Source organism: Neovison vison, chromosome 8, assembly GCF_020171115.1.
Source record: "Neovison vison isolate M4711 chromosome 8, ASM_NN_V1, whole genome shotgun sequence".
NCBI lineage: Eukaryota > Metazoa > Chordata > Mammalia > Carnivora > Mustelidae > Neogale > Neogale vison.
In genome coordinates this window covers 24143732-24161152 of record NC_058098.1, presented here as the reverse complement: position 1 = coordinate 24161152, position 17421 = coordinate 24143732, and the positions used below count along the sequence as shown (strand labels likewise).

At 49.6% G+C, this 17421-nt stretch overlaps 1 protein-coding gene across 1 annotated transcript; it reads right to left on the bottom strand.

Moving 5' to 3' along the window:
- Nucleotides 1–4834: 4834 nt before the first annotated feature.
- Nucleotides 4835–17421, bottom strand: AHCY (adenosylhomocysteinase). The gene is made up of 10 exons (XM_044263209.1): nucleotides 17287–17421; nucleotides 12718–12908; nucleotides 11541–11616; nucleotides 9896–10045; nucleotides 8899–9011; nucleotides 8238–8445; nucleotides 8062–8149; nucleotides 7843–7960; nucleotides 6865–7059; nucleotides 4835–5741 (listed from the first exon to the last, which is right to left on the bottom strand). Exons 1-10 carry the CDS (start codon nucleotides 17312–17314, stop codon nucleotides 5610–5612), a joined length of 1299 nt encoding a protein of 432 aa, XP_044119144.1. The 5' UTR covers nucleotides 17315–17421; the 3' UTR covers nucleotides 4835–5609.

Genomic DNA, 17421 nt, shown 5'->3' with positions numbered 1-17421 from the left:
CTTTTCCCATTTTCTCTGTTATTTTCCTACAACCTGGTGTCATTTCTATCTCCTCCACCTCAGCAGGACTCTTGAAATTGCCAGGGACAGCTTTGTCGTTGTTCACTTCCCTAAGAAGTCCGGAAGGTATTTCTAGTTAGCATAAAGCCTAGATTCAGGTCCTCCGGAAAGTGTCACTCTGTCCCCCAATTCTGTGGTGATGTCCCCCTCAGGTAGGTTCCCCCTAGTGGGGGCAAAGAAGCAGGTCTGGGTTTATATTCTTACCAAGCCTAGCAGCCCCACTGAAGAGTGTGCCTTTTCTTCATTTTCAGGACAGATAGGTCTCTTTTGCCCTTGTCATCTGCTGTGCAATAGGCACAGAGGCAAACTACAATGATCGCTGTACAGCATAGGCATCACTTGGGAACTTCGTAGAAACGCAAATTATAGGGCCCAATACCAGACCCACTGAATCTGAAGCTCTGGGGGTAGGCCCAACAATCTGTTTCAATAAGCTCTCTACATGGTTCTGATGCACACTGTGTTTAAGAACCACAGGATTAGGGAAAAGGCTTTACTGGAGTTACATATAAGCCAGCAGTTAGTAGGAAAGCAGGCACAGGGGCGCCTGGGTGGCTCAGTTGGTTAAGCCTCTGCCTTTAGCTCAGGTCATGATCCCAGGGTCCTGGGATTGAGCCTCGAATCAGGCTCTCTGCTCAGCAGGGAGCCTGCCTCCACCTCTCTCTGCCTGCCTCTCTGCCTACTTGTGATCTCTGTCTGTCAAATAAATAAATAAAATCTTAAAAAAAAAAAAAAACAGGCACAGGTACCCGCGGAGAGACATGCTTAAGCAAGGCATTGTTGGACACACTGTAGGTGTGTATGTTCCTACCCACCTGTTTCTCTCCCTGGTAACAGGACAAGTATGAGAACAAGTGTGAGTGCAGGCAGACCACTAGGGTGCTGGGCAGAGTGGACTTAGGTGCCAATTATACTTATGGCAGTTGTCAGAAAAAGCCCAGTGCCTAATACTTGGGGCCTTTGGGCCCCTTGTGAGTCGTAACTCCTCCAGCCTGGAGAGAAAGCAGTAGTCCTGGAGGAATCTGGGAAGGAGTGCAGCTCCCACTGCGTCTAGGCAGCCCAGAGCAGGGTCCTGGGGTCACAGTTGGGAAATGTTCTACATTGCACACACCAGATTTCCCGTAAAAGTCCTAAAGTCCTGCATTTGAGTCTGGACCTACTTGAGCCACGTACCTGTCCTTGAGCCAGTCTGGAGAGGTGATAGATGAGGAAACAAACTGAAGCTGACTGACAAGGCCTGGATCACATCAGCACCCCTGGCTGCCTCTATCACTTCAAGCAGGTTTCCTAGTCTCATTCCGCTGGGGTAGTCCTGAATAGGTCTCAGGTGTAAGAGTCTGGATTCCTGAGGTTTCCTGAAACGTTGGACCCCCTATCAAAGCGGTGGTGACCCCTACCTGCTGCCTCTTCTAGTTCCCACTGTTATCAACAGGCCCACACGACCCCTCCAAGCTCATTACTTATCCCCAACAGGACTTGAAAAGGATGCCAGCACCTCTAGCCTAGCAGGGCCCTGCCACCACGTGGATGTGAGCAGAGGGGCCTGGTATCCAGGGAAAAGCTCTATCTGGAGGCAAGCTGGACACCTGGATCTGCAGGATGACTTTATGTGTCACTTAAGTTCTTTGAGCCTCCACTTCTCCACATACAAATGTTGGATTTGGCTTTACAGAAGCTCCAAGACCCTCTGGTTCTAAGAGCCTATGATTTTTCTATAGTATTGTCTAATTTTCCAAGTATTCTAAATTCTCTGCCCTCAAAACTGCTCCCTCACACCCACTGTACTTGACACACTTAAAAAAATTTTTTTTAAGATTTTATTTATTTATTTGACAGAGATCACAAGTAGGCAGAGAGGCAGGCAGAGAGAGAGGAAGGGAAGCAGGCTCCCTGCTGAGCAGAGAGCCTGATGCGGGGCTCGATCCCAGGACCCTGGGATCATGACCTGAGCCAAAGGCAGAGGCTTTAACTCACTGAGCCACCCAGGCGCCCTGACACACTTAAAATTTGACATGAAACTCTTCATACATGTTACATCATTTGACCCTCAAAACAGCCACCTGAGGTAGATACTTGTCCGGGCCCCAAGTCACGTGGTGGGTTAACAGCAGACCCATGTCTTGTCCTTTCAGACCCCAGCCCCCAAAGGCCTTAACCTCCTTTCTCCCTTTCCTGCAGAGGGGGAAGTGGGGGCGGAGACAGCCATGGCCGGGTTAGGTGTTACAGAACCCTCAGCCAATTCCTTTTTTTCCCCATGAAGCTTTGATGATGGAGCCCAGACATCAGGAGTGGGGACTGGGGGACATACGAGACACATCATCTTTCATTGTGGATACCAGGTCAATGTTACACATGTGACAGATCAGCACATGTTACACATGTGACTGAGATCAGAGATAAGGCTGAAACCAGATGTAAGAGGAGGGGGTTGTTGTTGTTTTTTTTAAAGATTTTTTTTTTTTTTTTTAATTTATTTGACAGAGAGAAATCACAAGCAGATGGAGAGGCAGGCAGAGAGAGGGATGCAGGCTCCCTGCCGAGCAAAGAGCCCGATTCGGGACTCGACCCCAGGACCCTGAGATCATGACCTGAGCCGAAGGCAGCAGCTTAACCCACTGAGCCACCCAGGCGCCCCGAGAGGGTTGTTTTTTAATACACAGTGTAGTTCCACTGAGTTTACCTGAGGCCATTCTCATTCCTATAAGTAAGTGTACATTTATATCTTAATAAGGATGTTGCTTGAAAGATGCATTATATACAGTGTAGGAGGCGGTGTTTTTTTAAGATGAAAGATTCTAAGAACTGGCAGGACATTTCCAAAGATGAAAGGGAAAAAAAAAAGGAAAGGCCTGGATAACAAAACCCAGAACTCCTGGGAGACTGGAGGTCCGGGGATGGGGCACGGGGATCTCACAGAAGGGAATTCTAGAAAGGTATTTCCTAGGTCTGGGAGGAGGCTGACTTGAGGGAAGGGAATGTGCTTACACACAGGGCTTCTTGGAGGGAGCAGCATGACTGCTTTATGAGCTTAAGTGTCTAACCTCTCTGGCTCAGATGAACAGGGGACTGCCCCTCTTTTCCACTGAGAAGTCATTGTCCCAAAGACCACCATGGTAGAGTTGCTGAGGGGGTTGCTGTGGGTAGCACTTTCTGGTGGAAGTCTTACCTTTAGGGGGATCTGTATTATAGTTCCAGAGTTACTGATCCAAATGTTGGGAAGTCCTGGGGTATGGATAAGGCTTGGATTGGGGCTCAGAATCCTACCTAGTACAAAGGCCAGTTCGCTCTCATGGTTCCTCTCAGAGCCTGTTTGCTGATCTGTAGAACAGGAATGCAAGTCCCTACGAGGTTATCATGAGGAATAAGCACTTTCTTAGCACAATACGTGATAAACAATTAGGTTACAAGAAACAGCAGGGGGCATGGTAATGGATGTTTGACCATTGGTGTCACAATCAGATGAGAAGTGGGTCCTATGTCATTTGTTACTGGTAACCACTGAAGTACGAAAATTCATAAAATTATTCACAGTAGAGACCTATCATATATGCAATAATGTTTGTATGATCTAGGGTCAGGCCATTTGGCCTCTCTGAACCTGTCCTCATTAGTAACATGGGAATAATACCACCTCATAGCTGGAGGCAGAGAATACAGAAATGAACAAACCACATTTGTGGAATGTTCAGCCAAGTAGGGACATTTCAGGAGTCTGTATGGCTCAAGGATTAAAACCAGAGGTCTCGTCTTAGTGTTCCAAGTCTATCCTTCCTATCCCCCAGGCCACCTTTCAAGCCCTTTATCTCATAGCTTCTCCTAAACTACAGCCGAACAACTCTATCCTAACCCATCCCCTCAACCCACACTTGCTTAAGCTGTTCTGCCTGGAATGCCCTTTCCTTCAATTCCTCCCATTAAAATTCACCAGTTCTTTCAAAATCCATTTCAAGCATTACCTCTTCCCTGTGCCTTTCTCCTACTACTGCCAGGAACTGAACTCTAAAGCTGGGCAGAGAAAAAGAAATGCCAGGAGATGGCAAAGCTGTTTTCTAAGTGTATTCTCCCTCTAGCTTGATCCCAGGCTAGTCAGGTCTCAAACATCCCAATATCCCCATCAGGGCCTCCATCCAGTGAATGACCCTTAGAATAGTCTTATCCTGTCCAGGTAGGTTCCTGACTTCCAGGACCAGAACAGAGTTCAATATATTACCATTTCAGTAAATAGGAGGGACCTCAATTTCCTTTAAGTAGCCTCTTATAAACTGTGGGACTTTAGGAAAGACATTTAATCTGAGTCTCCACTCTCAACTATGAAGTTGGGGTAACATTATTACTAAGCTTATTATGAGAATAAAGAAAATCAATAATGAAGCACCTAGCATCCAGTAGATGCTCAGTAAAGTAATAGCTCCCCCCAAGGAGCACTGGATCAACCCAAGTATAAAGGGGGAGAAAAGATGAAATGAAACACAAAAAAATTAGGTAGATGAAAAAATTTGAATAGAGATTACAATAAATATAAATGGGTTAAATCCACCTATTAAATGATAGATTAGGTTTAAAAACATGCAAGTTTACAAGACACATACCTCAAGAGATCAAATTCTCTCTTCAAACTTTACCCATTCTTCCAAGTCCAAGGGTTTGCTTGCAGGCTTTATCACCCCACCCCACACTGCAAACAAACCCTTGTCTTCATCGGCAGGCAACTATTACTTCTTATCCATGGCATTTATTGTTGGCTATGGATTATCTATATAGTAAAGGCTCAGAATTCTTTTAGGCACCAAAATTTTTATTTACCCATCTTCCTGCTGCTTATAAACATTAAACATTATAAACCAAATGAATCTTTTTGATCCAGGGTTGTGACAGGAACCGTTGTGTTCCAAAGAGGTGGCAGATCTATGCCTCCTTTTATGATTCTCTGGCCCCTCTCAACCTCTGGGTGTCACTTCTCTTTTTCTTGCTCTCCCTTAACAGTATACTCTAACCTGTGTAAAATAGAAACTGACAGTACTAACCTCATTTTTCTGTGAAACCTCTTTAACAAGAGAATCCGCAACACTAAGGTAGGTTCTCAAGGACATCAAACTCCCAAAAGTTCCTCCCAGCTCTCTGATACAGTTCATTCTCGTGTCATGGGCTGAGGAACCAGTGAATCAGTAAACTAAGAACATGTGTAAAGTCCACAGGCCAGGTGAGGGACTAGATGGTAAAGTGCATGCACTTTGTGACCACCACTGCTGACTTCCAACCCAAGTAAGGACTGACTGAGCAGTTCCAAAACCCCTGAGCTCATGGTTCCCTGTGGGTATCTCCTATGTACTTGGAAGGCCAGGGCTTGAGAAGGGGCTTCTCAATTCCATCTGCCACACTTAGAACAGTATGAGGGATGCACCAGAGGCCAAAGATGGAGTGACTAGCTCTGGGGAGTTAATGGGGGGCATTAACAAACCTATCTCAAAGTTGGTGCCATTTGCTCTTGGGGAAGAGAGGTGGGACCCCAGCAAGGCCAGCAGCTACAAGGCAAACAGTAGGCCTGGTTCTCAGTAGCGGTAATGATCAGGCTTGAAGGGACCATCACGGGACAAGCCCAAGTACTGGGCCTGCTTCTCAGTCAGCTTGGTCAGCTTCACATTCAGCTTAGTCAGGTGGGCTTCAGCCACTGCTTCATCCAGCTAGAGAGAAACATAGGAAGATGTAGAATCAGTGTCCTGCTCTGAGACCCATTACCTGCAACCAGCTACCAACAGAGACAAGAACTACTCTGTTGAAGTATCCGTCATACATGTTACACATATTACCTCATTCTAGCCTCACAGCCAGCCTCACTGGATGTGTTGTTTTTAGCTGCCCAGCTCCCCTTCCTCAAGAGGGAACCATGCAACCTACCTCCTCCAAGTAGCCCTGGTGAGACCATCGACTACATCTCCTTCCTCACCCTCCACCAACCCAAGCAACTACCAAATGCTGCTCTGGAATTTATCTACGGACAGAACATATTTTCTATGACAGAGACAGGGATTCTTTAATTCCTAAACAGGGAGAGATTTTTTTTTTTTTTTTAAGATTTTATCTATTTATTTGAGAGACAGTGAGAGAGAGCACGAGAGAGGGAAAGGTCAGAGGGAGAAGTAGACTTCCCATGGAGCCGGGAGCCCTATGCGGGACTTGATCCCAGAACTCCAGGATCATGACCCAAGTGGAAGGCAGTCACTCAACCAACTGAGCCACCTGGGTGCCCCGGGGAGGGAATCTTAAACAGGGAGGGTATTAGTCTCAGCTCATCAGTCAGTGGCAAGTCTATTTGACAAGTGAAGTGAATCTAAAGAAGAGAACAGCCAAGACACAGAGGAAGATGAATCCCTAGGTCCACTGTCTGACTCTTAGACTTCTCTGTTATATAACCAAGGGTTTCCTTTTAGGTTAAAACGGCTGTTGACTGTTTTACAATATATCCTTAAATTCTTTGTCTATAAATTCATAATATCCTTTCCTTCAAGAGGTAGAGCCAATTCCTCGTTCTTTGAGTGACTCACTTCCAATGAATAGAATAAAGCAGAAATGATGTTGTGGGACTTGGAGACTAGGTCCTAAAAGGCACTGGAAGCTTCCTCCTTTGCTCTCTTGTGGATCACTCACTCTAGGGGAAGGCCAGCACCCCTAGCGGCAACAGCCGCTCTCTGGGAGTCAGTCCCTGCTTTTGGGCCTCAGTTTCCTCCTCTGATAAATGGAGAGAATGATTTCTGCCCTGTGGAGGATTCTGGGAGGACCCCTAAGAGGGCAGAAATGCAAACCCACCTTCTTGGGCAGGAAGTGGACCCCAACAGAGTACTTGTCTGGGTGTGTCCACAACTCTATCTGTGCCAGCACTTGGTTGGTGAAGGAGTTGCTCATCACAAAGCTGGGATGGCCCGTGGCACAGCCTAGGTTGACCAGCCGACCCTCAGCCAATAGGATGATACGGCGCCCATTTTTCAGCCAGTAGCGGTCCACCTGTAAGTGGGCAGAGCAGCAGTGAGGGTTGGCAGGACATTTGTTCCCAATGTCCATCCCTGCCTCATCCTACCCTCTTGTCTAGCAGGCCTTCCTGCCTCCAGCAGTGTCTGTGAAGGACTGGACTGTCCTAGAACAACCCACAGCACAAGGCCAGGCACTCACAAGTAGTTAAGAGCCAACAGTTTTTAAGGAGCTCTGAGCTGCAGAGCTCATAGGTCTGTAAGAAATTAATTAGCTGACACGTGTAAAGCCTTTGACACATGGCTTGGCAGATCCTAAGTACTCAGTAAGTATTAACTAATGTTATTATCATTAGTATTGCCATGTGCCCTGGGTTAAAAGCGTACACAAACTAATTATATATTTGTATATAATTATTACATTTGATTCCAGTAACCACCCTATGATTTAAGTACTATTATTATCCTCATTTCACAGATAGAGAAACTGAAGTTTAAAGGGTTAAGTTGCTGCAATTTGAGCCTGGACATTTTGAGGACAAATCCCATGTTCTCGATTGTCATGCTTAGTCAAAGTCGGAGGGGTGCCCGACGTGAGCTGCACAGCAGAATCATCTTGGGAGCTTTAAAAAAAAATAGGGGGGGGGTGTCTTGGTGTCACTCTAAGATTCTGATTTAAGTCGCCCTGAAACTAGGCCCTCATCCTGCCCCGTTCCACTGCCCAGGTTGCCAGGACCTCCTCATCTACTCTTCCTGGTGACCAGCCCACAAACACATCCCCCCTCTGCCTTCATCCGCCCACCCTGCTGAGGCTTCTCACCTGGGGCTTGATGTTCACCTTCTCCACAGCATTTTCGTTCAGCCACTTGACATCGATCTCCACGTCGAAGTGTCCAATGTTACACACTATGGAGTCATCTTTCATCTGCTCAAAGTGCCTGTTGGGGAGTGCCCAACCCATGGGAGGCTGTCAGGGACAAAGAGCAGCCCCGAGCCTGCCTCCTTCCTCGCTCCCTGCGACCCCCACCCTGGCACCTACCGGCCAAGAATGATGTCAGTACAGCCTGTGGTGGTGACAAATATGTTGCCCTCCTGACAGGCCTCATCCATAGTGGTCACCTCATAGCCTGTGCAGAGATGGCGTCCACGGGTCATCCAGGGTGGCCCTGCCCCTCTGGCCCCAGTGGCTGACAGCCAACCCTTGCCCTATCATACCCTCCATGGCAGCCTGCAGTGCATTGATGGGGTCGATCTCCGTGATGATGACGCGGGCCCCAAAACCCCTCAGGGCCTGGGCACAACCTTTGCCCACATCGCCATAGCCTGCTACCACTGCCACCTTGCCTGCAATCATCACATCTGTAGCCCGCTTGATGCCATCTATAAGAGACTCCCGGCAGCCATACAGGTTGTCAAACTTGCTCTGAAAGAAGAGGGGGCAAAGGGGTGACGGGGGCAGGCAAGGCCCTGGGGCCTCGGACCTACACTCAGCATCTTGGCCTAGTGGGGCTTGGGCGGATTCCTTCCTGTGACTTCTCCCCACCAGCTAATGTGCTCCTATGCCCCTCGCTCTGATCAGCCTAAGACATTCTCCCTAGCCCTTCTATGCCAGTCTAGAAGGCTTCCTGAGGATCAACTGCTAAGAGAGATTGCCTAGAATTTGCTTCACTTTAAAGCTCTGGCTGTATAACTCATTGTATAATTCTTCCCTCTTTAATGTACTTATTACCCTCAGTCATTATAACTCCTTTCCCCCTGTCAAATGAGGGCTTCAAGTCCTTAGCCTACAGCCTTCCCAGGGGCCTTTCTTCAGAGGCCTGCTCCTGAGCTGCACTGGGAATGAACGGCTGAACACGACACTGCCCCACAGACTCACCTTGGTGACTGAGTCATTGACGTTGATGGCAGGCACCTTCAGCTTCCCGTTGGCCATCATCTTGTATAGGTTGTGGACCCCCGTTGTGGTCTCTTCAGAAATGCCTCGGATGCCTGGACAAGAGAGGAGGGCATGAGACTAAGGCCAGGAACGGGCTGACCAAAGGATAGTTAATGGTGGTGCCTCTGGGATGAGACCCCAAGAGCCTCAAAGAGCCCACACCTCAACTCACCCAAATCCCTCATCTCAGCCTCCAACGCTGCTTTTCTTCCTGGGTTCCCGTCTCTGTGACTGATACCAGTCACCCGATCCTCTAGCCCAGCATGCAAGGGGAGTCACCACCATCACCAGCCCTAAGGATCCCGTCTCCCCACAATCCCCAAGCTCTCCATTCGAACTGCCACTGCCCTAGCCCCTGCCCCCATCATCTCTCGCCTGGTCTCCCAGCCACAACCCATCTTCTACACAGAGCCCAGCAGCCATTTTATATTTTCAGAGAAATCTTTTTAATACCACCCAATTACTTCTCTTTCCTCTCAGGATCAAGCCAAACTCTTTTCTCTTGGCCTGTTAAGTGCTCGCACATCCGCCCTTCATTAAAGCTCCATCCACACCCTGCAATTCTCCTCAGTAAAGGAATGCCACACTGGCTTCCCTTCAGTTTCCTGAATAGTCCATCCTTTCCGGCCTCAGGGCCTTTGTACTGCCTAACCCCTCTACATTCCTTCCCACCCTCATTTAACAAAGCTGACTCCTTCCCACTGTTCCCAGCCCTCAAACCAGACCTTAGCCAGACCTCCCCCCATCACCTCAGCCCCACACCATCAGAAATCAGGAGGCCAGGCCCCAGCATGTCTGCAGGAGCCTGCCATCTTCCCATCTTCCACAGAATCTGCTGCTCTAGGCAGTGGAGCTCTGCCAGGGCTGCTGCCTTCACACGGGCAAGCAGGCCCCATCTGGCCTACCAATACCCTGCCCACCCACCTACCCCACTTACCTGACAGGAGCTGTGGGTACTTGGTGTGAATGAGGTTGGTGAGGTCACCGCCGTCATCCAGAATCATGTTGAGGGGCCCGTCCTTGAAGTACAGTGTCTGCTCAATACACCACAGGTACTCCTCGTCTGTCTCACCCTTCCAGGCGTACACTGGGGGTCAGGTGGCACAGTATATCGGGACTCGCCCTCCCCACTGAGGCCCGCTACAGGCAGCCACCGGAGCACAGCCCATGCGATCTCCTACCGAGTTTCCATCCCCAGCCACCTCCAGCCCCTCTGAGGACTCAGGCGGTGAAAAGAACAGAACTTGGAACCAGTTCGATCTGAGGGCAAATCCTGGCTCTCCATTCACCAGCTGGGGGACTCTGAACAAAGCACTTCAACTCTGACAGCCTCCGTTTCTTCACCTCTAACAGTACTGATTAAGTGAGATGGAGGCCAAGTACGGCCCCTCCAGATATAGGTATCTGGAAATAATTATTTCCTTCCCTACCCCCTTCTGTCTGGACCCCAAGGATGGGGACAGCAATGAGTGACCGGGGCTCGGTCACCCACAATGCCTAATGCTGCAAAGTGTTACAGGATCACTGAGCCATACTCAGGTGGACCCACAAGCCAAGATCCAAGATCCATTCTGCACTGAAAGGACTTGAGGGCCCAGCAGTCTCTGTGGTGGGTTGTCCTGGGCTAAGTCTGGCCAAAAAATTAATAGCAGCTACTGTGCATGGAGCACTTTCTCTGTGCGTGGACATTATTTTGACTGCCTCATGCCCCCTCTCATTTTTCCTCGCTGTAACACTCTGAGGCAGGCATTACCATCTTTCATTTTTGATGCCCAGAGAGGGGCTAAGAGGCGCCCAGGTCACAGCATGGGCATTCCAGAACAGGCACCAGAATCCAGGCCTCCTCCTAACTGCCGGCCCAGAGTGGGACACGGATGTTGGGCTCCTGTGAATCTTGAGCAAATGAAACTGGCCAAGCAGGCCCAGCTGCCCTCTCCATCGAACGACAGCAGACAATGGTCTTGAAAACAAGGCCTCTCCCAGAAAAGGGTCACGGAGCCAAATAAGGCAGAGCATTGGGGGACCTGCCAGTCCACGCTCTGGAAGGGTCCTCCCCAACCCATTCCCTCCACCTATGGCTGGTTAGAGGGAATTGTGAATGTCCTATTGAATCACCATCAGAGCTAACCACTTCCCTCCCAAAGTCCCAGCAGATGTGTACCTGTTTCTCTAGCAGCTTGTGATGAAGTCTTTCCTCAGCCTCCTAGACCATCAGACTCTAGGCAATGGACCTCTGGGGCTATTTTTCCACCCAGGATCTCCCCTGATTCTTTTGGAAATAGACGTACATCTTCCTTTAAGGAACTTCCTCTCCTCAGCATCATGTGGTTCCCAATCATAGGATCCCACCCTCCCTGGTTATGTGATTTGGGATGGGCCAGGAAGTGCATCCCAGAGGATTTTAGATGACAGTGGCACAAAACAACTCTTTCCTTAAGAATCACTAGGCTAGAATTCTGTGACCGGAACCCCTCTCCCCTGCCACGGGATAACCTGTTGCAGTGCGAGTCAGTGAGGCAAAAAAGGGAGAAGCAGAGCCCCATTATGCATTCCCCCATCCCTCAGCAGCAAACAGGACTCACCTGGAATGCCAGCCTTGGCGATGGCAGCAGCTGCGTGGTCCTGGGTCGAGAAGATGTTGCAGCTGGACCACTGCACCTAGAACAGCCAACGAACAGGGCTGCTGGTCAGACGGCTCATGCACAGACAGAGATTGAGTAAAGCCCTGGATCAAGGGGGACGAGGCCCAGCGGGCTCTTCATCCATAGGCTGGGGACATCTGGTGAGTGGATGGGAGCCAGAGCATTAACAAAACCCGATTTAGGCTTTAAAACATCACCTGGAGCTATGGGAGGGCAAAGGGCTCCATAAGGAAGCAAGGAGGTAAGTGAGGAAGCTGCTGTAAGAGTTCAGACGAGAAATGCCATGGTAGCAGCGGAGGTGACGACGGGTCTATTCTGAAGGCCGAGATGACAGAATTTGCTGTGGGGTTAGTTGCTGGCGGGGGAGAGAAAAAGGAGTCCAGGTCCTTGGACGGAGAGAACCTGGAAGGCGGGTGTTTCCATTTACTTACATGAGGAAGACTGCAGGAGGAGGAGGGGAACAGGAAATCATGAGTTTGGACATGATGAGGTTGAGATGTCTACTAGATCTCTAAGTGGAGATGACTGACACAGCGGATACATAGTCTGGAGTTGCGGGGAGAGGTCCAGGCTAATACATGTATTTTGGAGTCATACACACAGTACTTAAAGCCAGGAAATCAGACCACTGAGTGTGAACGTTGAAGAGCGGTAAGAGGTCCAAGGACTGAGGGTCGGTAGACTTGGTTAGTTGGTTTTGGCTGCTTGTCCCTGCCGCGTCTCGGGAAACCATCTTACTCCAAAACTCCCAGAGAGGTTGGAAGAGCCGCCAGCCGTTGGTACTTATAACCCAGGTTGAAACAACGAGAGCAAACCCATCCTCCTGGCACCATGACTGGTCCATGGCGGGCACAGGACCCTGGGAGGGCCCATGAGAGACAGTCCTTAGATGACTCAGTGGGACATCAGCCTTGAGTTTTTTCCTACCCAGAGCTCCTCAGTCAGCAGGACGTGAACTGAAGGAACTCAAACTATCTTTGCAGTCAGGGCAAAAACGTGTGTAAGAATAGTCACCACAAAGGGTGATGGCACTGTGACAAGCCTGAAGCCCCTACTGGGCCCCAGGGGCACCACATTGGACGTCCCCACCCCCCACAGGAAATGCTGAGGGCCTCACCTCTGCACCCAGGGCCACGAGGGTCTCGATGAGGACAGCTGTCTCCACAGTCATGTGTAGGCAGCCAGCGATGCGGGCGCCCTTCAGTGGCTTAGAGGCCGAGTACATCTCCCTCATGCGCATCAGGCCCGGCATCTCATTCTCCGCGATGTCCAGGGCCTTGCGTCCCCAGGAGGCCAGGCTGATGTCGGCTGTAGGACCAAGATGGATAGGAGTTCCGTGAGCCGCCTCCTCCCACCAACCACAAAACACCACCATTCTTGCTCATCCACTTGTGGACACAAAACACTCAAGTAAGCAATCTGGTCACTGCACTCTCACTAACGCAACAAGGATTTACGGAAACTGGGCAGTCAAAGACAGACAGACGTGGTCCCTGCCTACCCGCAGCTTACAGCCCTGTGGGAGAACACAGGTAATCAAGAAGTCACTACAACACAGTTGCTTGATCTCCTTGACCATATGAAAATGCTGCTTCCCCACTACCGATGTTTCTTTCCACTGGGAGTAAACTCACCTGTGTAACTAATACTCTTGGCCTCTCTCTGCCCTTGGGGAAGCCAGAGTGACGCGTCTGATTGGTAAACTTGGGAAGAATGAAGGGCATGCGCAGTTAAGCTCTCCCTTTTGCAAGCAAGCAGTAGCCAGCCAGCCTGCGGGGAGCAAGTTCTTTCACATGGAGACCTACCTAAGCTCCCCTTGCCTGTACCTGCACGGTACCTGAATTTCACAGTTTGCTAGCAGGATCATCGGATTTCAACACTGATCTACACCCTCTGGCTTTGATGTCATCAGTAATGAGAGTGCTATTTTGGCTCCTCTCTGCCACCCCAAATGTCTCAAATGTGTCCAAATTCTCAGACAGGAAAGAAGGATACTATTATGACCTCTCTCACCATCTCAATATTCTTCTAACAATTTCACCCTTTCTATCTCCCAGGCCATACCAGCTCATTCCCTAGGTCAGTAGTTACAAACTTCCCTGATAAGAGTCATCAGGCATCCTTGTAAATCTCCCCTGGAAAAAAAAGATTCCATAGTTCTAGGCTGAGGGCTGAGACTCCTGGCGATTTTTATCCTTAGGGAAATTTATGTCCTGCCAATCACCCAAAAAGGTAGTTGGTGGGAGGGAAAGAACTGCAGAGAATAGTAACAATAAAACTAAGTCCGCTTCCTGCTGTACATCTAAACAATTTCAGAGAAGAAATATTCCTCCCCCATGGGAAGGAACTACTCCCCCAGTGCCTCAACACACACACCCACCCATTCACCTTGGCAGGCCATCACCAATTCTGACCCTCCTTTGGAAATCTTGATTTCAAAACCAGCTCTGGCCATGTCCCATCTTTCCAATCCTCTCCCTCTGGAGCCCAAACTCCCAACAAGGGCAAAGCTGATCAGGTCAGAACCTCGAATGCATTAATCCTACCGATTTCCACAGTCCCCCACCACACCACCTTCTATTCTCAATTGCTTCCACAGTGGAAGATTCCCCCTGTTCCCTCTGAGAACTCCTTGGCAAAACTCCCTCACCTAACCCTCCACTGCACCCAAGCCAGTGAGCCCAGCAGGAGGAAAATCACAACCATACTAAGACCATAAATCTCACAGCACATTCAGCAATCATAGGATTTTCTTTTTTTTAACATCTTATTAATTTGATGGATAGAGATCAAAAGTAGGCAGAGAGGCAGGCAGAGAGAGGGGGGGAAGCAGACTCCCTGCTGAGCAGTGAGCCCATTGCGGGGCTCAATCCCAGGACCCTGAGACCATGACCTGAGCCGAAGGCAGAGGCTTAACCCATTGAGCCACCCAGGCGCCCCAATCGTAGGATTTTCTTAATAAATTTACTCTCCTTAGGCTGGGGCACCTGGGTGGCTCAGTTGGTTAAGTGTCCAACTCTTGATTTTGGCTCAGGTCATGATCTCAGGGTTGTGAGAGGGAGCCTTCTCGTGCTGAGCATGGAGCCTGCTTAAGGCTCTCCCTCCCAGGGCGCCTGAGTGGCTGTACTCTCTTGCACGCACACTCTCAATCTCTTAAAAAAAAAAAAAAATTTTTTTACTCTTTTCCTACTCTGTCCAAGCCTCTAGCACCTCTCCTCATGAATTAATAACCTCACTTCACAACTCATTGAGAAGAAATCAGAACTATGCCATATTGCCTTTATGCAATCCACTAGTCCTCCTCCTCCGTAGCTGTCGACCAAGCATTCTTATTATAAAAGAGAACAGTTTCTGCGGGGTGGGGCTTGATACCCTGTCCTCTCACCTTCTTGTGCCACATTACTACTCCACTGAACTTGTTCTCAAGGTCCCCAAGACTGGTCTGATCCTACATCTAATGGTCAATTATCTATGTTCATGTTTCTCCCTGAAGCACTGCTCCCACTAATTATGTCCTTCTGAAACCCTTTCTTTTCTTGGCTTCTATGTCTGTCGTCCCATGGTTTTCTTCCTACCCTCCTGGCTCCTCTTCCTATAACTGACTCTAATGTTTGGAAGCCTTCAGGGCTCCATCATCTCCTTCTCTCTTACCAGGTGAGCTCATCCCATTACAGCCTTTAAATACCTTCCCTACGGCAACAATTCCTATGTCATTTCCAGCCCAAACTTCTCCCCTGAACTTAGGACTCATATAATCCAACTTATCTACTCAGCATCTACTTGGATACCCAGTTAGATCTATTATGTGTCACAATTGAGCCCTTGGGACTTCTCCTCCCTCTCAAACTTTTACTTCCCCAATCTTCCCATTTTAGGGAAATGAAACCACCATTTGACCAGCCACTCCAGCCAAAATCTTTAAGATTTCTTGATTCCTCTTTCCCCCTTTCACTGTCTCACCCTCTTCCAGCCCATCAGCAACATTCCAAAAAGGCCCTCAACCCTGGTCGGCTGATCTCTCCACAGTATGACATGACCCCATTCTAGCTCAGGCACCAATGAGATCTTTATTTAACCTGTCTGGGCTTCAGTTTCATGGGGACAACTGGCTATTTGATAAGCCACCATTTCTACACTATCTTCTTTTTTTCCCCCCCCCCAAAGATTTTATGTAAGAGAGCATAAGCAGAGGGGAGGAGCAGAGGGCAAGGGAAAAGCACAATCCCCACTGAGCAGGGAGCCCAACTCCGGGCTCTGTCCCAGGACCCTGAGATTATGACCTGAGCCCAACTAACCCACTAAGACCTAACCCACTAAGCCACCCAGGCATCCTATTTCCACAGAATCTTTACAAGTACTTCCTACTAGTGCCTTAGTTTCTTCCTCTGTATAACGGGACAAAGTCTACTTTCAAAGATTATTTTGTAAACACAAGCAAATCACCAAATACACTGCAAGTGCCCCATAAATACTGATGACTTTCTCCAGGTTTAATGGTGTCTTGAATTTACTTTATTTTTTTAAGATTTTATTTATTTGACAGAGATCACAAGTAGGCAGAGAGGCAGACAGAGAGAGAGAGGAGGAAGCAGGCTCCCTGCTGAGCAGACAGCCTGATGCGGGACTCGATCCCAGGACCCCGAGACCATGACCTGAGCCGAAGGCAGCGGCTTAACCCACTGAGCCACCCAGGCGCCCTTGAATTTACTTTAAAAACTGCTAGAAGCCTGAACAGGTTTGTGCTGAGAGTTCATTAGTTTGCTCCAAGTGTGTTCAATTACAGAGTGGTGAAAGGGGTGTGCTTAGAGGCCTTCAAGGCCTACATTCATATCCTGCTCCAACACCAACCAGCTGTAAGATCTTGAGCAAGCTACCTTTATTCCTGTGACTACGCATACTCAACAACAAATGAGAAAGTAATAGTCCCTTCCCTAAAAAACCGTGACATAAAATGAATTAATGTAGAATAAAGGTCAAAGGTGGTGCCCATCCCATAGTAAACGCCCAAAATACACTGGCAGTTTATCAACTGTAATACACAGAACAGCAAGGATTTTTCTAAGCACTCCAAGCTTTCTTCGAGATTCGCTGCACGACTGTCCCTGTTGACCAGGAGAGTGACCCCAGAGGTTGAGTAACGAGCCCAAAGTCCCCTGTGAGTGGACTAGTGCCGGCCTCTGGCTAGCTGTCCAGGCCTCTCCCCCGCACACGCCTTTAGGGACTCCAGCGCCCTCGCTTTCTCTACAGGAGGCCCAGACAGGGGTAGGCACTTGTCCGGGTCCACCCTGCTGGCCAAGGGGGATCCAGGTCCAGACGACAGGATCTTGGCCTCCTGGAATAGGTCCCTGCAGGTGCCAACACTCCCAGGCCGCAGCCAGGTGCACGCTCTCCGCCTGCCCCAGCCCCCTCCGGGCGCAACACGCCGCCAGTTGGCGGCTCCGCAGCCCGCGCCGGGGCAATGGGCCTTGCGCGGTACGCCGGAACTTGTAGTCCACGGCCGCCTCCAACGAACTGCTCGCTTTGACTTGAGAACTCCAACCCCCAGGAGGCCTCGCGCAGCCAAGATCGCGCCGAGCCAAAGATTCAAGAGGACCATGAGCGCCCCGCGAGGGCCCCGCGGCCGCCTCCCCAACAGGCCACCAGTGGATGTGGAGCCTACGCGGCTAGCTGCGCTCCTGGAACTCACCGACTTTGTACGGCAGTTTGTCCGACATGCTGGCAATTTCCGCAGAGTGATGGACACACGCGAAGGGAACCAGCCCTGGGACTACGGGCTAGCGCAAGAAGGGCGGCGCTGGGCAGGGATCTGCGATAGGCGCCG